The 27,193-nt window shown below is 47.3% G+C and overlaps 1 protein-coding gene across 5 annotated transcripts in view; it reads left to right on the plus strand.

The window, feature by feature from the left end:
• LOC144762305 (exportin-5-like) overlaps window positions 1–27,193 on the plus strand; it is a 2,106,094-nt gene that overhangs the window by 1,616,827 nt on the left and 462,074 nt on the right. For all 5 annotated transcript variants that reach the window (XM_078647454.1, XM_078647456.1, XM_078647455.1 and 2 more), the window contains one exon: window positions 19,071–19,121. In XM_078647454.1, coding sequence (XP_078503580.1) covers window positions 19,071–19,121 — 51 coding nt within the window. The remainder of the gene's footprint in view (window positions 1–19,070; window positions 19,122–27,193) is intronic.

Here is a 27,193-nt window from a genome sequence, read left to right on the forward strand (position 1 = left end):
TTCCTTCCCAGGATAGCAGGGTCCTCAGTCCTGGTCAGAACGGACAATACCACTAGCATGTTTTATATAAACAAGCAGGGAGGGACAAGATCAGCAACATTGTCCAAGGAGGCCCAAGAGTTATGGGAATGGTTAACAGTACACAACATAACTGTCAAGGCAGAGCACGTCAGAGGTCTCTACAACACCTTAGCGGACAAACTAAGCAGGTCCTCGTCAGATTGCCACGAGTTGGAACTAGACAACGACCAACTGAACAAGGTGTTTCAGAGGTGGGGCAAGCCGATGTTGGTTCTATTTGCCACACAACAAAACAAGAAATGCCGGTATTACGCCTGCAGATACCCTCAACAGGGATCAAGGGGGAATGCCCTGTCCATGCGATGGTCAGGGATTTATGCTTACGCCTTTCCTCCGATCCCGTTGATTCCACGAGTGTTACGCAAGATGAAGTTGGAGAGTTGCCGCCTTCTCCTAATTGCTCCCAGATGGCCTCGCCAGTATTGGTTTCAAGAGCTCATGCTACTATCACAAGCGCCAGCGATCAGGCTTTTGGTAACTCCGGCACTACTGTCACGCGACGAGGGTCAGATACTTCACCCAGACCCTCAATCGCTGAAATTTCACGCATGGCTCCTAACTTCCTAGAATTTGAACATCTCCAAATTTCTCAAGACTGCCGAGACATTCTGAAGAAAGCAAGAGCCCAGAGCACATTAAAGACTTATCGTCTCAAGTGGAAGCGTTTCTGCGCTTGGTGTACGTTAAACTCTTTACACCCTATTGAAGCTCAAACCGAAAAAATACTGCCTTATTTATTGCATTTGGCTCCCTCTGATCTTTCTTTCTCCACAATAAAGGTCCACTTAGCTGCTTTATCCAGGTACAGGAAAGTGGATAACACTCCATCGCTATGCTCTTCATCGCTAATAAAACAGTTCATGAGAGGTCTTTTCCGGGCTTATCCTCCAGTAAAGCCTTCGCCACCAGAATGGGAGCTTAACACAGTCCTCTCACAGCTGATGAAACACCCGTTCGAACCAATTCACAAAGCTGATCTAAAATTCTTGACATGGAAGGTTGCTTTGCTGTTAGCACTAACTTCCGCCAGAATAGTGGGAGAAATTCAAGCCTTCACTATAAAGGAACCCTTTTTACATTTCTCCCAGGAGTATGTCACTCTGCGGACGAATCCAACCTTCATACCGAAAGTGCCTTCTCAATTCCATCTAAATGAACCTGTAAAACTGAAAGTGTTCTTTGCAAATCCTACAACCCCGGCGGAAAGAACATTGCATTCTTTAGACATTAAGCGATTCTTAAAGTTTTATCTTCAGAGAACCAAAAACTTGAGAAAATCAGATCAACTATTCGTGGCGTATCGCCAGACTACATTGGGAAAAGCGGTCACTAAAGCCACAATTTCCAGATGGATAGCCTCCGCTATTCATTTCTGCCACATCAAGGCTAATCGACCATTGACATGGTCTGTTTGATCTCATTCCACAAGGGCTGTGGTAGCGTCTGCAGCTTTGTTTGCAGGAGTGACACTTGAGAACATTTGCCGTGCTGCGACATGGAATAATGTCCACACGTTTACAAGACATTACTGCCTGCAATCAGCAAATCAGAAAGATGCGGCAGTGGGCCAAGCTGTTTTACGTCACCTGTTTCCATAAGGGATATATTCAGGTACCAATATTTGCTTATTCCATATGTTGTGAATACAATTCAGTATGTTGTTGATATAATATACAGGCATTTGTTAACGTATTGTTTATTAATATCGTGCTAATATTTCTTCCTGTGGAAAACTGCATGATTTCTATTTTGAAGTTGGACATGCCTTATTAATAGATCATTTACTATGTGATTGTTGGTTGTTACATATAAATTTATGGGGGTGCACACCAATAAGTCTCCCACCATCCGCAACCGCCTTTTGCCTGGCTTACTGCTTGCTATTCTGATTCAGGCATATGAATCTATGAAAGATACCCCAATACTGGATAAGAAAACAAGTTACTTACCTGTAACTTCAGTTATCCAGTATTGGTACCTTTCATAGATTCACATGCACCCACCCTCCTTCCCGGAGAGTCAGTTCTCTAGATTCTGGATACTTGTTCCCCACTTGTGCTACAAAATTCTGAGGAGAACTGGCTCTGCAGAGAGGGTTCTAGAGGATGCTGTAAGCTGATTGGTTGATGCAAAGACTATGGTCTTTTTTAGCACAATGAGGTAGATAGGCTACTACAACCTAGGCCTCAGGCCTTTTTCTAGGGCCTACTACTATAATGTGCTTTTTGCACTGCTTTTTTATTTACCGTGGGACTCACGCCTCAGCGACGGGGAATGATTCCTTTCGTAATCAAAAGTCCAGAATTTGTATGGCATTGTCAGTTTTTTACTTTGTCTTGATACAAACTTTCAATACAGTTGGTCCAGCAATGACAAATTACAGATGATTTAGCCGACATGTGTTTCGTCCAACACTGGACTTTTTCAAGGCTATGCCTAAAAATGTTTGTGTCCTCGAAGTGTTGTAGTAAAAAGTGAGAAGCAAATCCTTCCGGATAGTGGGCCAAATGTATTTGGAAAGGATTGACCGGTCCGTAATGCGATTTCACTAAACTAACAAGTGGTGTTTCCGCTAAACATCATAGGGGTTCATCATTGTGTATAGTCCAATCAGGCTATAATTTCTGATCCAGCTGCCTCCATAGGGAAGGAGTCAAAATGTAAATTAGATCTGTCACCCAATCGTATGGGAGACCACATCTAGTATTTGTAAGTATCCACGTAGTCCACAGTAAGAGCAGTGGTCGAGAACCGAGAACCTGGATAAGTTCTATGTTCACCGTAATTAGGCTGGGGTTGTTGGCATTCACCCCGAATATGAAGACATTTGATTTGATTTGATTGGGGATTTATATAGCGCTCTATCGCTCCAGGGAGCATCTTGGCGCTTATTTATGGCTTGTGTAATCCAAAAAGGTGGGAGATGTAACGACCCATATAGGTGCTTCAGTTCTAAACCAGGGTTTTACAGGTGGTGTCTGTTAAATTGTAGATCCAGGTTTTGATGGCTTTGAATTTGCTCTCACAGGAGATTTCTCGAAGTTGATGTGGGAGTCTGTTCCATGCTTTAGAACCTTTAACCACTAGAGATTTTCCTCCTCTAGTGGCTAGTCGGAACTTTGGGATAGTCATCAGGTTGGCCGTTGCAGATCTCAGTTGACATCCAGGGTAGTAGCGATTGAAATTATTGAGCAGGTATATTGGGCCTCTTTTATGAAATGCTCTAAAGGTTATTGTCAGTAATTTGAACAGGATTCTCTTTTGTATGGGGAGCCAGTGAAGTGTCAAGTGCTGCAGATGCTGAGGTCTTTCTTGGCATTTTTAGCACTAATCTTGCTGCAGCGTGTTGTACCATTTGCAACTTATGTAGGGCTGCTTTGTTGATCCCTACGTACAGACTGTTACAATAGTCTAGTCTGGATGTGATTAATGCCACTGCTACCGTTTTTCTAGCTGATAAGGGGAGGAAATCAAAACATTTCCGAAGACTCTTTATAACATTGAAACAAGAGCCGGCCACTTCACTTGTCTGTTGCTTAAAGGACAGTGCCTCATCGAATTTGATTCCTAAGTTTCGGGCGCTCTTTATAGTGCTTGGCGGGGCTTCTACGTTGGGTGGCCAGCAGGTCTGGGGCGAAAACAGATTGTTTTTCCCGAAAGGTAAGATTTCGGTCTTTGCGGTGTTGCATCTCAAATGGTTTGTGTTCATCCACTCAAAAGTGGCTTTCAAACAGTCTCTAAGGGAGCGTTCAGCGATTGCCGCGTCCTCATCTAGAATTAGGACTAGTTGAGTGTCGTCGGCATAGGCTATTGAGCTAATAGCAAAGGAGGAGATGAGCTTCATTAATGGGACCATGTAGAGATTAAACAATATAGGGCTTAAACTAGAGCCCTGGGGGACCCCAGACTGGACTTCCCTGGCCTCAGAATGGTAATGCCCTAAGATGATGGTCTGTTTTCTTTGTCTCAGGAAGTTGGTAAACCATTTCAACACGGTGCCCCCTATGCCTACACTTCTCAGGCGGTGAAGTAAAATATCGTGGGACACCGTGTCGAATGCTGCGGATAAATCCAATAGGATCAGGACAGCTCTTTTGCCCTGATCCAAAGCAGCTCTGATTGTTTCCGTCGAAAAGATGAGGGCAGATTCTGTAGAGTGGTAAGAGCGGAAGCCCGCTTGGTTTGGATGGAGAAGATTGTTGTCCTCTAAATATGCAGTGAGCTGTTTATTGACGCATGTCTCTGTAAGTTTGCATAGTGCTGGGAGAAGTGATATAGGTCGAAGATTTGACAATGTCGTAGGATCTTGAATAGCTTTTTTTTGGAGAGGTTTGACTACTGCAACCTTCCAACATGTGGGGATATCTCCTGTTTGCAGTGAAGAGTTTAGTATTGAATTAATCATTGGATTAACCTCGTCTTTTATGGCCTTAAGTAATAGAGGAGGACAGGGATCGAGAGGAGAACCTGAGTTCAATCTTGAGATGGCTTGGGAGGACTCAGCTGGGCTGATCATGGTGAAGCTCTCCCATGTTAGGGTTCCAGGTATGTCCTTTGGAACTATAGGGCCTGCTGTATTTAATGTTAACTGATTGATCTGTGGGAACTCTTTTGTGAAATTTGTGATTTTCTGTTCAAAATATTCCGCAATTTTATCACAGAGAGCTTGGGACGGTGGAATTTCCTGAGATAATATTTTGGGCTTTCTAAAACCAGAAGACATAATAAGTAATGTAGGACAAAAATTGAAAAAAAAATACAATAATAGAAAATCAAAAGCCTATCCGTGTAGTCCCTGTATAAATGTTAGTAGGGTTTACCAACAAACGTTTGTGATATGTCGACATGGATAGGTTGACTGCTGGTCAGAGCACCGAAGAGGCTACTACAAACCACAAACCATTTGCCAGGACCTTGCAACTCGCTGATGTCTTGAGTCTCAGACGTGAAACAGATTAGATTTGACTACCATTTTATTCTTTTATCGGAGGTCTTATGTATAGATAATGTGGATTATCTTGCTAGCGGTGCCTTTCATCACTCCCCCTCCTTGCTCAACGCTAGAGACCGATAAGAGAGGAATTAGAGACACATGAGAGTTGGGAGAGTGTTCCTTGAAAGGGAAACATTTGACCAACTTGTGAACACTATGACAATTTACTTCAAAGAAAATAGAAGGGTCAATCGAATGGGACGCCCCCATGGAAGGCATATCAACCCATACTGTGATCTAGTGTGGAAATAGTCCAATTTTTGAAGTAAAATGTTCTGGAGTGTGCTTTGGGGGATTAGAGATTCATTAAACCACTGAAGATTAGGCCACTGAACCATTCCTTATCAGATTATCACAATTACTGGGGTAACTAGCATGCCCAACCTCAGTGCTCAGAAAAAACTTTATGAAGTGAGACATTTAGCCAGGAAACTCTCAGCAGGATAGAGAAGAGGGCAAGATCGGCGAAAAGAGTGATCAGTGTATGTATGCGGCTGGCAAATCTCCACTTTCGCATCACAGTAGTCTTCCCTGAATCTTATGAGGGACTGTGTAGGCCAGGGAAGGACCAGAGAAAAATAATTACCTCCTTTGGAGAAATAATGACCTCATGGCAAAGTCTGGGTTAGATGATGATATAAATTGTCAGGCACAATTAGCCAGTTGCAGAGAAGTAAAATTCTGGACCCAATGAACTCCCCACTGAAGTATTCAAATGTCTCTCATCCCACTGAGGGTGACTCATACTCAGCATGTTGTGGGAGGTGGAAGGAGAGTACATTGTCCAAATGAGATCTTTGGGATGCCATTATAACAGTCAGACGTAAAGATGCTAAATTGACAGCTGACTGCTGCTCACATTGTCCCATTTCTCTCTTACACATAGAGATCAAGGAGCTGGCAAAAGGTTTTAGGAAGCAGGTTTATCACCGTGATCTCCACTAGTCCAATCCAAACAATAAAGTTTCATGTTCAGGCACACCACAATGCCGAACCTACATAAATTCCATAACTAGCTTTGTAAGCGAGTAAGTGTTAGAGGTGGAAATTGAGAGGAAATAGCTATTCCCTTAGCAGACACTAAAAAGTATTTCAATCCATCAAGTAGGTTTTCCTGTTTCTAGTACTTGAAAGTTTTGGATCCAGACCTGTTTTTCAAGCTTAGGTACAGCTCTTAAAAATAACCTCCTCTCTTGCGGTGGAAGTGAGTGACATTCTTATCTAGTACCTCAATCTGCTTTCGAAGGAAGGTCCTTGCAGTGTCATTTGAGTCTTCAATAGAACCAATTTAATTTCAGTAACTTAACAAACAGGATATTAATGGCCCCATGTTGCAGTGCAAAGTACAACGATTGTGCCAACCATTCAACTTTTTAATTGAACCATTAAAGCAACAGTTGGAAGATATAACTAGTGTCTGTCTTCAAAGGGACCATAGAAACAGGAGGGCTGAACTTTTCGGATTTTAAGCTATACTTTTGGGCTGCTTTTGTTGGACGCATGAGATACTTAATTAATTCGGAAGAATCAGACAACCGACCTTACTTTTTAACGTTTATGTTTGATAAGGATGCTAAGTTCTTTCTATGGAGGATCAACGACCCTAACTACTTTAAAAGAGTACGATTTAAGACCGCAAGAGATCTGGTAAAAATTTGGCGCAATATACAGGCTTTTTGTAATCTGACGTTTTTTCACCCTAATCTAATTTTATGGGGTAATCCGGGCTTACCAGGGATATTTAACGATAGAACCGCTAGTATATGGCGGGCGCATGGAATAAAAATACTTGGAGATCTATATGGCGCACAGGGGCTGCTGAGCTTTGAGACTCTTAAAACACTATATAATGTTACTGATACCATGAGGTACAAGTACATGCAAATACATGATTTCCTGATCCGAAAAATGCAGCTTCAGAGTATGTCTGAGTCTACTATTATTTGGGAGAGCCTTTACTCTCAAAAAAATAAATCCCTAATAAGTTGCTGTTATAAACGTTTTATTACATACAGAGATAGCGATTGCAGTACCTTGGTGGAGAAATGGAGTAGGATGCTAGGGAGTAATATTAGCTCAGTAGTTATTAACAGATCTTTGTGTAATATCCATAAAGCTGTACTCTCCTCAAGCTTAAGATTGCAACAATTTAAGACAACTTGCATGCTTTATTATACCCCCGAAAGAATTTCCAAATGGACCTCTAATAGTAACTATACAGATCAAACTAAATGCCCTAAGTGCTCGCTGGCTGCGGCAGACTTGTTGCCTATGTTGTATACTTGTCCTAAGATATCTGAATTTTGGACATTGGTTGAGAATGTAATGAAATTAAAATTAGGGAGTATATTTTCTCTGGATCCTGCTATAGTTCTGCTTGATGTTAATATCGCGAACACTCCACAAAAACCTATAATAACAATTATGCTATCATGTGCAAAACTCATAATCGCCCGCGCTTGGATTTCCTCTACACCCCCACATTTCATGGAATGGTGGTCATTACTTAATGAGATTCACTGTATGGAATCTACTTTGGCTAAGATTAGAGGAAATAAGGCCTTGGTTAAATTCAATAAGATTTGGGGGTCTGTTATCTGTTAAAACGTATACTTATTCAAGGTCCACTCAGAATATGAATATTGATTTATAATATTTGCCTGCAACGCGAATTATATCTGATGTGTTTGGGTTTAATGAGAATTTATTTATTATGATATGTTAATCCTGTCCACAAACTGATCTTTTCTATTGTTAACTCCTGGATATGTTTGTTTTTGATAATATTTCTTTCCTGTGCTGCTAATAAAAATTATTTAAAAAAAAAAAAATAACTAGTGTCTGTCTTGTGGCCTTGAAAAATCCTCTAGGTGACAGCTCCTTCAAGTGCCTGTGGAAAAGAACGTTCACATCTGCTAGAGTTGAAAGGATTTTGTTTCACAAAACCTTTTCCTGGTTGGTAGGAAAAGAGTTTTGGATTTTGATAGACATAGCAGCTGTCATGTTTTACATCAACAAGAGAAGTGAGTTGGCTCAATAATTCTGTATGACATGGCCATGCTTTTGTGGTATTTGGATCTAGACAGTGAAAGTGGATTCTCTGCAGTTAATTTGATGCGGGCTTTGAATGCCAAAGCAGATGTTGGCACATGGCAACAGATTACAAATTGGAAGTTTTACCCTGCAGGGCTTGAAAGATCGTTCTGGTGCTGAAATGTCCCAAGATGGATCTGTTTTGCGACATGGACGGTAAAAATAATGGATGGAATTATTTCAGACTTGGTTACTGAGAAGTGCATTCAGAATAAACTAGTAATTGAGCCTCTTCTATGTGTTCTTTAGTATCCTTGTATCTGAGTTAGATTCCTAAGTTCCAGAGTCATGCAGCTCTTCTTGTTCGGATTGTGCTGGTCTGGGTCTGCCAGCCACAGTGCATGGAGGTGATGGTGGAACACTTGTGTGACTCCTTCCAGTGACAGTGGATCTCTTACGTCATCAAGATGCGGATAATTTCCACCTGTAATTGGAGACTCAGAATCTGTACAATTGGAACTTGTTGATATGATCGGAGGTTGCAACACTATTTATGTTCTGAGAGGTACGGCTGAATACATTTTAGAACCATACCCTGTATTCCTGTGTCATTTGTATTTTCAATTATTAGTTGGTCGTAGTCAGTGTCAAGCGCTCTAGAGAAATCAAGAGGGACAAGTCCAGCAACTGTTTGAGTCTAATGTGTTTTTAAGGTCATCTCATATTGCTCTTACTGCTGATTCAGCACTTTTTCAAGGTCAGAAACGTATCTGTCGTTTTGAAGATTAGGTTTTTAAGAAAATCTGAATGAATGCTGATTTTTCAATCATTTTGCCCAAAAATGGTCCATTTACTATATATCTTTAAACTGATGCGTCTTCTGGGATCAGTTATTCAAAATAGAATTGATGTTGCATGTTTCCGGTAGCTGGGTGGTAGGGGCGAAATCCCCTTCAATGTAGCAACTTATTATTAATCACTCTGGTAAGGATAGCTGCAAGATAGTTATGAGACTATTTTCCAATGCATTTGGCAGCTGGTAGAATTTGATGTGTGTACTTAGTTCATTTCTTTCTTTTATGGATAGCAAGTTAAAAAAGAATAGTTTTGGGTGTGCGGTATTATGGTTTCCGTTTGGCCTATTGACAGTGTGCTATGGAGGAACAGAAGTATGGACTATGTCATCCAGGACATGTGAAGTTTTGATTGATCTGTGGTATGTTGACTGTTCCAAAGTTTGTTATGGCCAGTATAGTAGTAGAATTGATGGGTCTGGTGTTAAGCTTGGTTCATCCTGCTCATCTAAAGGACATAGTAGAGATTTGACAGATTAGTAGTAGAGGAATGTTGATAATAGAGAAGTGTAGTGTAGTATACTTGTAAAGCGCACAGCTGCCCCAGCAACGGGGCGTCCCGGCGCTGTATAACTCTGGGGAACCCGTCCTGGCTTTCCCTGTGGGATGGTCCCTTGCTGGGAGTCCCCAAGGTGGAGCCAGGCATCCCCGGAATTGGTGGGGCCATTGTGGAGATTAGGCAAGCTAATGCCCAGAGTTGCCGAGTGGAACCCCTGATTAGAGTAAGCACCAAAGCGAGAATTATCGAGTCCGCTGACCAAGGTCCACGACCCTGCCGCGTCGGGAATTGAACCCTGGTCCCAGGCTGACTTCTGCTCTCAGGCCTGCCGCCTCTAACCAGTGAGCCACACTACTCCACGGAAGTGGGAGCGTTATGATGGCTTTCCATAAATAAGGGTTGTAAGCGAGTAAGTGTCAGAGATGGTTTAACATTGGAATAGAATAATTTGAGGCCCTTAAAGCTTCAGAAGGGAAAATAGGTTAGAGTTTCCATCTGTCGGTCCATATCTACACTGTTGGACCTTGTAGCAGGCAGTATGCCTCTGAACGATACTTCAGACCACAGATTCCTCATCTTGTTAATGCCTTCAGGCTCCAGACTTGGTCAAGAGAATTTTCTTCAACAATTCCCTTTCACATCAGTAGGTGGCTGTTGGACTTGGCCTTTCTTAGGGGAATTTATCCCAAAACCTTTTGCTTTTTTCTCCTAGTCTTTGCCGACTCGTTCCACATGGCATTAGGAATCTGGGCACCTTCGCACCGAACTGCAGAGGGAAGGTGTGCGTGCCCACCTCGCCCGCACTAGCCTGGGGGTGCGTACGCGATGGGTTTAGGTGTTGTGCGCCCCGTTGAGAGGTATACCACATACCTGGGGCGGGTACGGCCCTGGTTAGTAGTGGGACGTAGAACTGAGTGTACCACCCACTAGATAGCCAATCAACCATGCGTCGGGATTGCGCACCTGCCTAAGTTGGCATCATGCCTCAGCCTACTCTGAATGGGTTTTCCCATACCATGAGGGGCACCCACCTAGTCAAGCCTTGAAGGGTGCGAGGTGTTGCGGTAGGCTAAAAGCCGGACGGGGAAGGAGTGCTGACACAATCAATCAATCAATCATGCCATTTGTATAGCGCACTACTCACCCGGGAGGGTCTCAAGGCGCTTGGGGGGAGGGGTATGCTACTGCTCGAACAGCCAGGTCTTGAGTTGTTTCCTGAAGGCGAGATGGTCCTGGGTCAGCCGAAGGTGGATGGGGAGGGAGTTCCAAGTCTTGGCAGCCAGGTAAGAGAAGGATCTTCCTCCGGCGGTGGCTCTTCGGATGCGTGGTACGGCTGCGAGGGCGAGGCTGGTGGACCGTAGCTGGCGGGTGGGCGTGTAGAAGGTCAGGCGGTCGTTGAGGTACTTGGGGCCCAGGTCGTGGAGAGACTTGTGTGCGTGGGTGAGGAGCCGGAACGTGATCCTCTTGTCGACGGGGAGCCAGTGCAGGTTCCTCAGGTGGCTGGAGATGTTTCTGCGTCGGGGGACATCCAGGATGAGTCGGACGGAGGCGTTCTGGATGCGCTGGAGTCTTTTCTGTAGCTTGGCTGTGGTTCCGGCGTAGAGGGCGTTTCCGTAGTCCAGTCGGCTGGTGACGAGTGCCTGGGTGACAGTCTTCCTGGTCTCGGTTGGGATCCAGCGGAAGATCTTGCGAAGCATACGCAGGGTGTTGAAGCACGATGAGGAGACGGCATTGACTTGTCCGGTCATCGAGAGGGAGGGGTCCAGGATGAAGCCCAGGTTGCGTGCGTGGTCGGTTGGCTTGGGTGCGGTGCCCAGGGCTGGGGGCCACCAGGAGTCGTCCCAGGCGGAGGGCGAAGATCCCAGGATGAGGACTTCCGTCTTGTCCGAGTTCAGTTTCAGGCGGCTGTCCTTCATCCACTCGGTGACGTCTTTCATCCCTTCGTGTAGGCAGGTTCTGGCGGTGTCGCGGTCTCTGGTGAGGGAGAGGATCAGCTGGGTGTCGTCGGCGTAAGAGATGATGTTGAGGTTGTGCTGGCGTGCGATGGCTGCGAGAGGTTTCATGTAGATGTTGAAGAGGGTGGGGCTGAGTGAAGATCCTTGCGGGACGCCGCAGATGACTTCGGTGGCCTCGGAGCGAAACGGGGGGAGGCGGACTCTTTGTGTTCTTCCGGCGAGGAACGAGATGATCCACTCCAGTGCCTTCTTTTGGATACCAATGTTGCTGAGGCGCTGGACTAGGGTGCGGTGGCAGACCGTGTCGAATGCAGCGGAGAGGTCCAGGAGGATGAGGGCCACTGTTTCCCCCTTGTCGAGCAGGGTCCGGATGTCGTCGGTGGCTGCGATGAGGGCGGCCTCGGTGCTGTGGTTGGCTCTGAAGCCAGACTGCGAGGGGTCGAGGGATCCGTTCGTCTCGAGGAAGGCGGTCAGCTGTCTGTTGACGATCTTCTCGATGACTTTAGCAGGAAAAGGGAGGAGCGAGATGGGGCGGAAGTTTTTGAGATCGGTGGGGTCCGCTGTAGGTTTCTTCAGGAGGGCGCTGATCTCGGCGTGCTTCCAGCTCTCCGGGAAGGTGGCGGTGTTGAAGGAGGCGTTGATGATGTTCCGGAGTTGGGGTGCGATGGTGGAGTCGGCCTTGTTGAAGACGTGGTGTGGGCAGGGGTCGGTCGGTGATCCGGAGTGGATGGTGTTCATCGTGCGGGCTGTGTCTTCGGTGGTCACCGTGGTCCAGGTGCGAAGGGTGGCGGTGGGGGGCGTTGGTTCGACGGTTGGGTGCGTAGGTGGGGGGCCGAAGCTGTTGTGGATGTCGGCGATCTTGCGGTGGAAGAACGAGGCGACGGAGTCGCAGAGGTCTTGTGACGGAGTGATGTCGTTGGTGCCGGTGCTGGGGTTGGAGAACTCCTTGACGATAGTGAAGAGCTCTTTGCTGTCGTGGGCGTTGTTGTCCAGTCGTTCCTTCAGGGATTTCTTCTTGGTGGTGCGGATGAGCTGGTGGTGCTTGCGGGTAGCGTGTTTGAGGGCGGTCATGTTGTCGGTGGTCTGGTCGAGGAGCCAGGCTTTCTCGAGGGTGCGGCAGGTCTTCTTGGAGTCCTTGAGGTCGTCGGTGAACCAGGATGCCTTCTTGCTTCTGGGTCTGCTGGTAGGGTTCTTTAGTGGCGCGAGGTCGTCGGCGCAGGCGGTCAGCCACTGTGTGAAGTTGCGGGCGGCTTCGTTGGGGTCCGTTGTGTTGGCGGGTGGGCTCTGGTTGAGGGAGGTGGTGAGCTGGTCTGCGGTGATCTTGCTCCAATTCCTGTGAGGTACCTGTTGCAGGTGGTGGTGGGTCGTGGATCTTTTGAAGCTGAAGTGGACGCAGCTGTGGTCGGTCCAGTGGAGTCCGGTGGCGTGGCTGAAGGTGATGTACTTGCTGGAAGAGAAGACGGGATCAAGCGTGTGGCCGGCGTAGTGGGTGGGGGTGTTGACCAGTTGCTTGAGTCCGAGGTTGGCGAGGTTTTCCAGCAGGGCGGTGGTGTTGCGGTCCTTGTTGTTCTCCAGGTGGAAGTTGAGGTCCCCGAGGAGGATGTAGTCAGTGGAGGGGAGGGCGTGCGGGCTGATGAAGTCTGTGATGTCTTCGCTGAATTGTGTGCGTGGTCCCGGGGGTCTGTAGACGAGGGTGCCTCTGAGGGTCGTCTTTGGGTCGGTGTGAATCTGGAAGTGGAGATGTTCGGCTGCGGCGAAGGAGTCGTTGGAGTCGGTCGTGATGCGGATGGTGTTCCTGTGGACGATGGCGATGCCACCTCCGGTCTGGTTGATGCTGTCCCTCCTGATGATCTTGTACCCGTCCGGGATGTCGATGGCGATGTCGGGTGCAGAGGAGGCGTTCATCCAGGTTTCCGTGAGGAAGGCGACGTCCGGTGATGTAGCGTCGAGGAGGTTCCAGAGTTCCACGGCGTGTCTGTGGACGGAGCGGGTGTTGATCAGGATGCACTTGAGGTGGTTGCTGCTGGTGTTTGTCTTGGCGGGTGCGGGGCAGGTTCGGAGGCAGGTGAACTTGCAGGTGCAGCAGGTGAAGGGTCCGTGGGTGCGTCTCGGGGTGGCTCGGCAGCAGGCGTGGGTCCGGCCGGCATTGAGTGCGTTGAGAGTGGCGGCGTCGTAGGTCAGTCGGGTCGTCTTGCCTCGGCAGGTCAGACCTGGGCACCTGCACTTGCACCTGTAGGGTGTTAACTATGCGACCAGCTGCCATTACAGTCCTCGGTGTGCACGCTGGCCATTATGCTGTTTCGAATATGTTTGCAGCCTGCCATTGCAAGCTTGAGGATGTGAACTAGCACCCATGGCATTTTGGATAGGTTCCCAGCCTGCCATAGTGGACTGGTACGTGCATACTTGCATCCCTAGTGTTCTAACACCCGGGTCATGTATCTGCGCACTTAAACCTATGGTGTTAGTGGTGAGGTGCCCAGTCAGCCGTCACAGGCTGGATGTGCAAAGTCGCACCCGTAAGGGGTAAATCTGTGTCCAGCTGGCCCGAGCAGGGTTCTGTGCGCGCACTTGCACCTGTGGTGCTGGGAATGTATGCACACCGGAATCTATAATGATTAAACTCATGGAGCAGCATGCTATTGAAGGGCACTATGTGTGCACACCCACACCTTTTGTGCAAATGATTTCCTGTGCAGCCTGTCATTGCAGGCTTGTGCGTGTGCACTGACACCCGTGTTTGGTAAAACCATGTCCAGTCTGCCGTTGAAGACTTGGGCGGGCGCACTTGCACATCTGGTGCTGGGAACTGTGCGTCCAACCTGCCATTGCAGGTAAGAGTGTGCACTAGCTCAAATGCACCGAGGTAGTGATGAATACCCGTGTGTGTTTTTACTACCTATGAGGCTTGCTGTTCCCATAGATTAACAAGGGAAAGTGGTTTACATTACTTCGGGCTGCAAAAGTGGATTGCGGTGGAGCAGCCTCATGATGTTTCCTATCAATGGATTCGCATGCCAAAGCCTTTCCAGTAGTAATGGTGATTTTGGCATAACTGGCTTAGAAATGCCACGTATAGAATATGGGACTTTCTATGCGCTGAGAGTTTTGTGCGCTGTGGTGCCTGGCCCTGGTGGACACCAGGGGTCGGGGAGCACAACTGTGCATTCCCTTGTGATAGCCGTTAAACCATGGGCATCCAACAGGAACGACAGACCTCTGCCATTTGAGGGCCCATAGGGTAAGATTGGAGAGAGAGGTTTTGACACTTGGCCTCTAGGGGTCAGATCATGGCTCCACTAAAGATTAAGATTTACATTCCATGGCCCCATGGCACACCGGCCTACAATTTAAGGGAGACATCTGTGGTTCAAAGGGAATCCCCTTAAACTACCCCTAACTTCAAAGACACACAACATTATAACTACTGGTGCTATCCTTCAGCAAGGGGAGAGATTCGCTTGTGGGGACACGAGACCGCGGATTATGTGGGGGGGGCACACTGCCAGAGGATTCTATTGAGCGCATGGAGTATTATTGTCATTGGAGGGGACCGCATGCCCTTCCTGAATAGTGGCTGGCCTGGCAGAAGACCTGCTGAAGTGTGGCACCCTGAAGTGTGCTCTCCAAGGGCCCGTTGGCGGGTTTCCTCTTCTCCCGGAGATCTCAGGGACATAAAAGATCTCCTGCGAGGGACCTACACCATCTACCTGACATCTGGAGAATGGTGCCCTCTCAAGTGCCCACATTGGTTACTAAATCCCAAAGGGTAGCGCTGTTTGAGCGTGGAACTATGACTTGTGCCTGGAGACTGGATTAGCTGTTGTGTAACCCTAGAAATCTTGCCCACATCTAAGGCGAGTGGTTCATGTACCGACACTCATAAGCGCCTTGATGGTGGTAAGCGGATTCACGGTTGCGTGACCCCGGTGGCCTGTTTAGTCAATCATGCCCCATCTCTCTTATGCATAAAGCTTACGGCATGCTCATTGCATGCGGTGTCCAATTTACAGGATGTGACCCTTGAAGGTGTGGGTATACCCGTAGTAGTGCCTCATTCTACCTCATGTAACTCTGCCGAACTTGCGCCTGTGTGTGTGACCGGACTAGTCTGGTGTAACTAGTATCATCGTGCACTGGACGTTGTGCCTTGTTTCCAAAGAGCTACAGAATTTACAACACTACATGTTTGAGACCTGAAGTGTCTGGAGCAACTCATACCAACGTGCACCAGACACTGTGCCTTCATTACCTTGGCATGAACCTGATCAACGTGTACCTGTGGGTTGCCTCCTCCTACTGAGAAGCTTTCCCTGTGTTACTCCCCATTCATTGTGTGGTCCCCTTTGGCCCGCATTGCAGATACCAACAGCCCTCTACACACCTGGCCCCTCCCGAAAGCCTCTTGGTGCTAGGTAGTAAAGAGAGAGATTAACTGAGTTCAAGGAACGCTTCCGAGAAAGTTCGGAAGCGGGTCAAGATACTGCTTGACTCCATTGTGTTTTGAGACCAGTGGGTGAGCTTCCCTAGCTGCTGCTAAACTCCCCTTGTTTACATCTACCTCCTAATTAAAACTTGCTCCAGATCCCCACCCACCTGCTTCCCGAGGACCCAGACTAAATTTGATTTTGGCTACATGCGACCTATTATCCGGGAGGAGGCGCTGGCTATCTTCCATCCCAGGGTATTGGACAATCAGGGTGAACTAGAGGGTGGAGGGAGGCTGGGGCCACAGCGTCTGCAAGGTGTTACCCATTAATCGGCTACACATTAGGGTGCTGAGCGGATATGTGTGTGCAAGAGCGTTCTGTATGGCCTAGGCTGATACCTGTTGCACCGTGTAGCGGTGGGGAGTGGGTGTGTGTGATTGAAAGTGATATTCTGTGGGACACCTGTGATTCATGCAGAAAGAACATTGCCATTCCAGTTTAAATGCAGCCGTATGCAAATCAGTCTTGATCCTGTTCCCTATGGCAACAGTCCAACTTGAACTGCCAGGCCAAGTTCTCCTTGGACTGGAAAACAAGCATCCTAGGACCGGTTTCGGGGGTTCTCCCCATATCAGCAGGGCTAGCTTGACTCCAGTGGCATGGAGAGAATGGGAACCACGTCTGAGCATACCTGTCCCACTCGGGGTGGCAAACCCAAAAAGAACAATTGATGGACAGAATGTTGAACAATGTCAAACATTCACCCCAGTACAGAGATCTGGGCCTAAATCCATCGGTTTTTTTGCTCCCATGCCATTCCACTTTAAACCCAGCCATATGCAAATCAGCCTTAACCCTGTTCTCCATGGGAACAGTCCAGCCCGAACTGCCAGGCCAGGTTCTCCTTGGACTAGAAAACAAGCATCCTAGGAACGGTTTTGGGGTTTCCCCCCTCATCAGGCAGGCTAGATTCACTCCAGTGGCATGGAGAGAATGGGACCCATGTCTGGGCATACCCGTCCCACTCTGGATGAAAAATGCAAGAAGAATAATTGATGGACAGAATGAAGAACAATGTCATACATTCACCCCCGTACAAAGATCTGGGCCTAAATCCATAGTTTTTTTGCTCCCCATGCCATTATATGACATTGGCAGGGTCGCATTTTTACATTGATTTCATGCCAAAAGCACAATAAATTTTTCATTGTGTTTACCTCTTGCCCGCTGTGCTCCTAAATAGTGTTCTAGTTTGGTGTATGTGCATATCTTTGATATCATTGTGACCCGGGGTGTACCCTATTACTGTGTGGGATTTTATTATGAGGATTGCTAGGGTGGGCCTGGGATAGACAGTGTGTTGCACCGCATAAGGGTGCTCTCTCTCTGGGGGGTTAGATTAGAAATTATCCTCAATGCATACTATTGATATCATAGCAATACGAGTGGACCTAGTACTGCTAGTAATATTTCCGTATGTTTTTTATGCCTAAAAGTACATGATGTTTATCTTCTACTGATTGCATTGTGTTGAATACCATTATTTACATACATCCTGTGTGAAGTCTCATTTGTGAAGCTCAGTGTATTTATCGCCAGTGACTCCTGTGCCAATGCTTCACACATTGCCTCTTAGTTAGCCCCAACTGCTCTGTGCCAAGTTACCCACTGGTGATCACAGGTTATACAGTGAGTGTAATCACCCGTCCTTGACGGCAAAAAAAGGTTCCTCCTGGCTGGAGGCATGCCTTCAGCCAACCAGAAAGTGAAGGTTCCAACAGTTGCTTTGTGCGGCTCCACCTTAGATCTGTCCTGCCTCAGGGCAGGATCCGATGCACAGTCGCACAGTGCCACCTATCAGTGCACGATGGAATTGCTGAAACAAATTCTCCCTATCCAGTGTGGCGCCTGTGGGTATTCACAAGGTGAGTTATCTGGTATTATATGGAGTAGCCATCAGAAAGAGTATTACCAAAGGTAAGAAACCTGTTCTTTGGGGATGGAAGATGACATTTTTTGAAGATTTACACATTGCAGTAACTGTTAATCAAGTGAATACAGAGAGGTAACCAGGTGATGAAGGAGAGACATTGGATAGGAGATGAGGTGACTTAGCCAGGTAGTGTTAGAAGATTAAAAGTGAGGCTGAAGGTGGTGCTGAGATGGGTTGAGCTGGTTGAGCTGGTTGGATGGAAAGTAGGAGTAGGATAAGTTAGTTCCAGAGCTGGTGGCTACAAGAGGAGGGCAACAAAGACCTTGGATATTTGAAATGGAGGTTTAATGAGGCACTTAATAATTTTGAATGGAGGAACTAAAATACTTAAGGGGGTTATTTTTCATTTGTCAGAAGCAGGGCTCCAAATTTAGAGAGGAGTGTTATTATGGCAAATATTTTTTCTGATGAAACGGCTCGCTCATGCACATTCACAGTCACTTCATGTAGAAAGGAATGTGGTGACAGAACCACTTCTCCATGCCAGCGTGGCAGACATGTTGACCCATACTTCAGATGTCCTCAACATGCTGGGGGTTCTTTCCTTCCGTTTGAAGGACTGTCCCCTGTCTTAACCACCATGATTTTATGGGGGACTTTGACAGAAGAGATGCTAGTGCTAATGACATCGGATAAATTGCCTTTAATTGGGCTGTTATTCAAATGTTCTGTCCAGTGAGGTAAAAACCGTTAACTGATACACCACAGACTGCTTCCTAAATGTGGGGACCAGTCCAGAGAAAAGAGCAGATGAGACATCTGACATTTGTTTTCATATACCTTGTAATCATCTATCTTGACTTGAGGCCATAAGAGTTCTGTTGTTGCTACAATGAGAATCTGTGTTCTGTGCCATCCAATGTATTATTTTTATTATTACTAATATGTTATTAGTTTTAATATTCTTTTGAAAGTTTAATAGAGTATAAGTTATAAAGTTGATAATTTTGCTTAAGAAGTAATACAAGCAGTTACGCAAGTCAAGTTTACCAAGGACTAAACTATTGGTCATAGTATGTGACAGGTGAAGTAAGAGGTGTGGATAAATCTTACATGTTTTGGAAAGTGGAATTGGGTGCAGAATGAGTTTCATAATTTATAAACTCTGTTTTCATGAAAAATAATTTTGTTCAGTGTGTGTATATTTGCTAAGCACTCATGTTATTTAGTGATCATTATGTTTATTTTGTCAGTGTATGACTCTCCTCTCTGACTTTTAATGTGTGTTTCAGTTTCTTACAGTATTTCCAATGAGAATCCAGATTCGTTGGCTCAGTCCTACAGTAAGTTCCTTTACAAGTTCTTAGCGATATCAGTGAAGGAATATTTAAGACAGATCCTCTGTTTTTACTGTGAGGTTATGGTTTCACTTGAACGGAGAAGCATCTTTGACCACTTGAATGCACAATCTTTTTCTTTATAGTGGTATTACATATCTCTAGGCTTCTCCAACGAGTAGCTCATGAGCTACTTGTAGCTCTCCAGCTCCTGGTGAGTAGCTCTCCTGTCTGCATCCCAACCTACTAAATTAGGACCTTCTGTTTAGTTGAATGAAGGTGATAATGCCAAAATAGTGTATTCAGGCCAAAATATTTTGTATTTTTAGAACTCGTAAACTGATGTTTTGGAGAAAAGTTGCTGAATTTTCAAAATATATTTAAAGTTGATTGTTGAGTAATGAATCATAAGGGAAAAATATTGCTAATGTTGCAGCTGTGGCTGGAATGTATTACCCATATAGAACATTCCAAATGGACTAACCGTTTTTTACGTTACTGGTGGCAGCCCTCTCTAATGCACAGAGGTGATCGCTGCTGTAATCTGGGCTATAGTCGCCAATTAAATAATCTTGTGTGTGGTTTCTATTATTGTACTAATAATAATAGTAGCTCGCATTCACTTTCATTGCATATAAGTAGCTCATATTAAACAAAAGGTTGGAGAACTTATAGATCTTGAACACTGGATCTTTCATGGATTCACTTGCATGAATCTTCCCTGTGCTCAGGCTGGGATCCCTCGGTTTTCACTCTTAATATAGCAGTGTCCTCATAAAGTCAAAGAGCAATGAAAAAAAGCAATAGGCAATATGCAGTCAATTCACTACATTATTGACCTGAACTCTGAACAACGAGATGAAGGGTCTCAGAGCTCCAAGTCCCCAGAGAAGCTGAGTTGCTCATATTTATTTTACTACAGTCAAACTAACAGCAAGTGAATCCTCAGAGTTTTGCTATTTTCTTCAAACATGTGCTTTACATTATTTTTGGGGTCCAGGACCCTTCCTTGGGGCCTCTTTTACCACCATCTACAGAAGGTAAGCAGTTTCCTCTCCCTTTTGTATTTGGTTTGCTATCCAGATAGCTAGTACCTCTTTTTAAGGCAAGAGCCTTATTCAAACATTGCCAATCCTCTCAGGCCAGGAAGACCTACTGTGATAATCCTACAGACCTGCCTGCTATGCCTTTACCATCTAACAAAGTGCCAGAGATGCCAAAGTTGTTATCAACAAGACTCTAAATGACAGTGAGGAAAGTATCTTGACTATGCTAAATGAGTTGTTTCTTGTTGCAGATTCATCTAAAAATGTGCCTTCTAGTAAAGCAACAAATCAGAAGTTGTTCCTGATCGGAGCCTCATCTTCTGTGACTCTGTCTTCCCCCTACCCTGGGATTTTAAAGCTTGTCTCCAAGTTGCAAGACTCTTGGTGTCAGGGTGGGTTGGGGGGGTGATCGAATGAGTAGCCATGATTAAAAATATAAGCTTTTAGATTTGTCACAGGCATTTTTTCAGCCTTCCACCAAGGTACTACCCCTGCTGTCGACAACCTTGATGAGTAAATCCTCATCCACAACTACAGTTAAGTCCTAATCCTTGAAGGAGTCCAAGATTGATGACAAATACATCATCTATGCCTGCTGCTTTTGATGACAAAAATACCTTTGTCAGCCACAAAGCCAAAAGCTTGAACCTCATCAGCAGTAGCACCAGTTAAAACCTCTACATGTTCAATGTTAACACCTTCAACTCTGTTGGCAGCCACAACTTCTTTACCTTCCACTATAGTCTGTTCCCCTGATGGTACTTTTGTCGATAATTCTTTTCTTGATGACTCTACTTCCTGTGATACCCCAGAGTTGTTTGGCCTGTAGTTTCACTTTCATGAAGAATTTCTCACCAGTAAAGATCATACTTGTAATCTAAATGCAAATTCTAAAGGGGCTTCCATCTGGCCCAGAGACCAAACATAATTAGCAAAGTGTACAGCTATCACAGAGAACCTCTCATGGTGGTGAGGAAGATGATGACAAGTGTATGGATCCCCCAACCTAGACATTTATGTAATTTCTTGTGACTCTGAATGTGAACAAGTTTATGAACGACCATTAGGCTGTGGTGGCCATCTATCTTTCCACAGTCTCCTATTCCTAAGGCCCCATCACGCTGCCTAGACTCATTTAAGTCCATCATGGAAAATTGTGCAATTGTCTAACTCCATTTAGCTTTTATATGTGACCCATTGCTCATCACTTTTCTGCTTGACAATATTTAACAGCAAGTGCCTGCAGATTTACCAACTGCTGTGCGTCTAGCCAAACTCTTACACCTTACTCCAGAGGAAGTGGAAACACAACAAAACTGACTTAGATTTTTCAGAACAAGCTTCAGATGGAAGTAGTGATGGTGGTGATTATGACGATCAGGACAGCATCCTTAATGACGCGTAGCATGAATTTGATAAGTACATTATGGCTGATGAACCAATTTTGAAGCCTTACCCTAGAGGTCCAGCTCCACATGACATTCACTACTATCACAGTCTTGTAGACTAAGTATCTTAAAAAATCACTAAACCTATGTCTACAGTGGAAAATCAGTATTTTGTATTCAACTTAATAGGCAAGTCAAGGAGATCAGTCAGCCATTTCCTTATTTAGCCATTTACAGTATGAGGGATTGACTTGCATGACAAATCCAGTAACAGGCCCAACTTTCTTGCCAGTTTTGAGAAAAAGTACAACACAGCAGAATTTGTCTTCTCAATTATATCGTAGCTGCTCAGGGGTGAACGCAGGATTCCTCCTTGCACTATTTGGTGCTACCAGACAAGAACTGCTGCCACCTTGATTCTAAGAGCAAAAGGGTAGAAGCCTTTGCCTCAGTGATACACATCATTTCAGGCACGTCAGCATTGAATCCTATTGGAGGTAGCCATGATAGAGAAAGCTTAGTCGTAATATTATCAGTGTAGAAGGCTCTTTCAGTCACCTTATCGACATAACCTTTGAGTTTGAGATTCCAGAACTCGTTGAAAGTTCTTAACTTCTGACAACTTATATGGGGCAGATGCAATCTCTTTAGACAAAGCTGCAGCTGGGTCATACATATTCCATAAACCACAAGTTAAGGTGTAAGTTTTTGATAAAAAGTTTCTGTTGAGTTTATAAACATCCAGTAGACTTGCAGGCAGTCAGTAAGTCTAGATGTCCATACGTTTGGTGGGTTTTCTAGTTTAAGAATAATCTGGGTCTAGATAACAATAGCAGGTACGTTTCAAGCAGTTGATAAGTTTAGAGAGTGGTGACAAGTATATGTTGAAGTAGATGGGGACAGTTAATGATTCCGGAGTTAACCCTACCTTTTACCAGGTATTGAAACGATTAGAAGTTGTGACACTATGAGAAATTCTCATGATTGATAGGATCTGAAAGAAACAGGTTAGTGTTAGATTCCTTACCTTAGAATATCCCCAGGCGTCAGACAGGACCCGGAAAGTTTTCGTCAGCAGTACCCCTGCGCGTCGCTAGGCGTCGTCTGCGGCTCCGTGTCTGTCGTCGGTGTCGTATTAGCCGTAATGACATCGTCAGAGTACTTAGACGACGCCCTCGCGCGCTGACGTCAGTTGTTCTTTTTTCCGCGCCAGCAAGAGCAGCACTTTTTGATCTCTTTTGTCACCGCCTGATGTCGGTGACAGACCCCCACCGTCGGAGCCTGTATTGCCTCGGGGCCGACCACGATGACAAGTCGTGCCCCGACTGCCGGGCCTTGACCTCGAAGGCTAGACGGGAGCGATCCCGTAAGCGGCTCGAGATCCGGAAGTCGGCTCCGCGCCGCTCGAGGTCCCAGTCGAGGAGGAAGTCGAAAGACCGGTCGCAGAGCCACAGTCATCGCCGCTTGACGAGTCACCACCACTCGTCTGGCTCCAAGTCCTCAGGTAAGTCGAGGCATTCGAAAAAGAAGTCGAAGAGGCGTCATCGCTCTTCCGACTCCCCCCGCACTCGCGCGATGCTGCCGGGGGTTCAGGCAACACGGCCCACGCGGCTCCGCCGGAGCCACAGGTGCCGCATCCAGCTCCATACCCGCCGGTCCCTGGGCCGCACGCGACACCGGAGGAGGTCAGCGCTTTCCTCACGGCCATGAGGTCACGCTTCCCTCCGTCGGAACCTGCTGAAGCGCCTTCGGGTCCGCGGGTCCGACTGGGAGCCCTAGCGGGGCGGCGGCTCCGGCGCCGTCGGTTGCTTCGGCGCCGGCTCCATTGACGACTCCGGTCCCGACGCCACAGGGCTCCGCAGGATCCAGGCCTGGATCCGGGCCGTCGCCAGTCGACCTTACGACTCCTCCGCTGGCGCCAACCCCAAGGGTGTCCCTCCCGGCGCCGTCTTCGGACGACATAGACGCCAGTCCGGGTCCGGCATCGGATCGGCACCGCTCAGCGCCGTCTCCGATGCCGATGGGTGAGGCCTTCACTTTCGACCTGGCTCCATAATTTTTACCTGTTTATCAGGAGATGGATGACGAAGAGGACTGGGAGGGGTCTGAGGCCCCTCTGGCACTGCAGTGCCAGTTGAGTCAGGACTGGGCAGAAGAGCTAGGGGAGGCCAGTGGTCTGGACACTTCAGCCGACACTGGATATGTCTCTCCTCCCTCCGTGGCTTCGGAGGAGGGGGCTGCTTACAGCGTGGTGTTGAACAGGGCGGCCAAGGCCTTGGCTCTTGAGCTCCCTGTCGCGGCTGTGAGGACTAACCTCCTCACTGAGGTGCTCAAACCACAGGCAAGCTCCTCGGAGCCTCTACTGCTGTTTAACGAAGCACTCACTGATGTTCTGCTGGGCACCTGGTCCAAGCCCTCCACAGGCCTCCCTGTGGATCGGAACGGGGCCCGACGCCACCGCCCGGCTCCGGGCGACACTAGCTTTCTGTCAGTACACCCCACCCCGAGAGCCTGGTGATCCAGGCCTCTACGTCCCAGACCGCATTCCTGACCGCTCCTCCGGATCAGGAATCCAAAAGGTATGATCAGTTTGGGAAGAAACTGTTACCCCAGTATTGGAACTTTCATAGATTCCCATGCTTTGTATCATTCCCCGTCGTCGGAATGGGAGCCTCGGTAAATAAAAAATATCAGTACCATAGGTACAAAAGAGAAAATTAGGCCTGGGCCTCATCTCATTTTGTAGCATGTCACCCTCTTTGTGTAAAAGAGCCCAAACTTTCGCAAGAACCAATCAGAATAGCCTCACCCCATAGAACCTTCCTGAGAGAGCCTCAGAGCCTCAGATTTTCTACCGCACGTTGTGCAAGGGAGTCTCCACTGAGCTCTGCTCAGTTTTCTTTCATTTCTACTTTTTTCTTCAAACTGATTTCTTCAAACTCGATAATGGCTGACAAAGAAAAGAAGGCTTTATTCAGGGCTTGTGCTACCTGCGCAAAAAAGAGGCTTTTTGTGGAAGACAAGCATGAAGACTGCATTTACTGCTTGTATCCTGACCACAAGGCCACAGACTTCAAAAGTCTTTGAGAGACAGGGTGGGCCGATTGCTGACCTGGTTAGACAAGATGAAGGCACGGAAGGAAGTACTGTCCTCAGATGAGGAGGATTCTGCATCTATGGCTTCTTCCAGAAGGTCTAAAAAGAGGGGTAGGTCTCCTCCCTCTACTTCATCTGAGCCCTCTGTCAAAACCCACCACAAGATCTCTGATAGGTCTGGTAGGGTTAGTCCCATGAAATCTCATCACCGAGGTGAAAAGGAGAGGCTGGGACAGACTGCTGAGAAGGACACAGCAAAGAAGGTGAGAAAAGAGGTTTCTGTTCCTTCACAATCTTCCCAGAAAGAGAAGGAGGGGAAGAAAGTATCTACGATCACTCCAGAAACCAAGCAGGACAAGAAACAGCGTCCGTCGACGACGAGATCTGCAGGTACATCGTCGACTGTTTCTCATAAGGACTTGAGTATGCCGATAGCTCCGTCGACGGCGGCTGTGACGACGACGACACCTTTCTTGGCTGCATCGATATTTAAAACGCCTTCATGTTCGTCGACGATAGCTACCTTCTCGACGTCGACGATCATGTCAGCGAAGATACTGTCGACGGCCGCTTCGACGACGAGAACGACGTCGATGACGACGACGTCGACGGCGGCTGTGATGTTGCTGACGACGAGCTCGTCGACGGTGCCGTCGACGATTACTCCACCGTCAACGATGAAAACTCCGTCGACGAAGACCTTCCAGGCATCGACGGGTCAGTCGACGAATCCTTCGACGACGTTGGCTTCCTCGTTTCTTTCGACGACGACTCCGTCGACGATGTCGTCGACGATTCAAAAAACCAGATTTCAACGAGGAAGCGGCAGATTACACCGAAGATGACTTCTCCTAGGCGTGTTACATCTTTACCGCCTAGAATGTTGCTGGATGACGAATCTGAGGAAGAGGGTTGTAGGAGAGTAGGGTCTGCAATCCTATGATCACCCAGATTTTTGCTTTTTGCTTCACTGGTTTACGACTTTCCCTTGCTGTGGGCCTGCTAATCAGACCCACAGCCTAGCTGTTCTCTCTATTCCAAATTGTACCCAGGTACTGAATTGGCACTGGGCCCTCTCTAAGTCCCTGTACCCAGGGCTGAGGTGCACCCAGAGGTCTCCCAGGGGCTGCAGCATGTATTATGCCACCCCTGGGCTGACTAACTAAAACAGACACAACTGGCTGCTTGACAGCTGGGGCAAAGTGGTGTACTCACCCTTTGCTTTAGACATAGTATTCCTATGTCTAACCCTAAAATGGACACATATATTCCTATCAGTCACTCCTATGGCAGGCCTTAACAATCCTGAAGGCAGAGTGCTTGGAATAATGTGAGATGGTGCTCTGGCATGAGCTGAGCCCGTTTGCAGCTTGCGGAACCAAGTCCTAATAGCTGTTCCATGATAACGCATACCATATACTCTTAAGTGCATTATAATCCTCGCGGTTATATGCCAACTCTGGTATCGCTTTATCAAAACATGTCGAGTAAGGTGTCATACGAATTGGAATACTAACCCCTCGCCAATTCTGGCGACGGGGTTAGCATTCCACCCTTCTAGAGGGACACGACATGTTGGTAACCTGTAACCCCGGTTAAAGTCAGACAGAGCCTCAGCTCCACAAAATGGATGCTGCCACCGAGACACAAGTCTGCCCTCCTGTTGCTGGGAGTCCTCCCAGCGCAGGAGGCAAGGACAAAGGGTTTCCTGTCAGGGGCGGTGCCAGCACCGTCCCAGACAGGATTTTGTGTATCCTAGGTAGGCAGGGCTTTAGAGGAAGGTGACTGCAAGTGGCACCCCGGTGCTCACTATGCATAGGCCGGCTTGAACCAGTTCCAGGGGCACACCAGCCCCTGAGCTGGGGAAAAGCCCGCCAAAGGAGAGGGGTGTAACCACCCCCCTCCTAGTCCCACCCATAGGGCAGGACTTAGTCGCGTGCCAGACCCCTTTTGCAGGATAAAGGTAGGAGCTGGCCCCCTTCCAAATTAGATCATCTTTGAATCCTGAACCGACTTTCCACGAAAGGAACTCAAGGCTCTTCTCAAGATTTCTCCCTTGTGACTAAGGAGTAGTCACCCTGCAGCAGCAGGCACCATCCAAGCATCGCGGTTTGCTGTAAGTCTCTCCTCCAGATCAAGACTGCCCAGCACGACGAGAACCGGCTTCCCTGGCACCTCTGACCTCTACCTGCATCATCAGCCCAGCTGTGATTCGTGGGTGTGACGAGACCTCGAGGGACCGGCCATCTTCAAGACTGCACAACGCTTGTCCAGCACGCCCACCGAGTGACCCTCGACTGAGTGCTTTGGGGTAAGAGAAGCCCCGACCCTGAGAAGCTCCAGCACCGAAGTACAGCCCCCTTGCATCCACGAGATCTGCGTGGGGCCCTTCTGCTCTTTGCTGCTCACCGCGTTGTCCAGGTCACTTGCCCGTTGGCTAGTGGCCCTCCTGACGACGAACTACGACGAAAACACCGCTGGTCTGGTTGCTCCAGACTGGCCCTTGCTTCCCTCCATCAGAGAAGCACCCCGGACCCTCCTGGTCCAC

Source organism: Lissotriton helveticus, chromosome 6 (assembly GCF_964261635.1).
Source record: "Lissotriton helveticus chromosome 6, aLisHel1.1, whole genome shotgun sequence".
Lineage (NCBI taxonomy): Eukaryota > Metazoa > Chordata > Amphibia > Caudata > Salamandridae > Lissotriton > Lissotriton helveticus.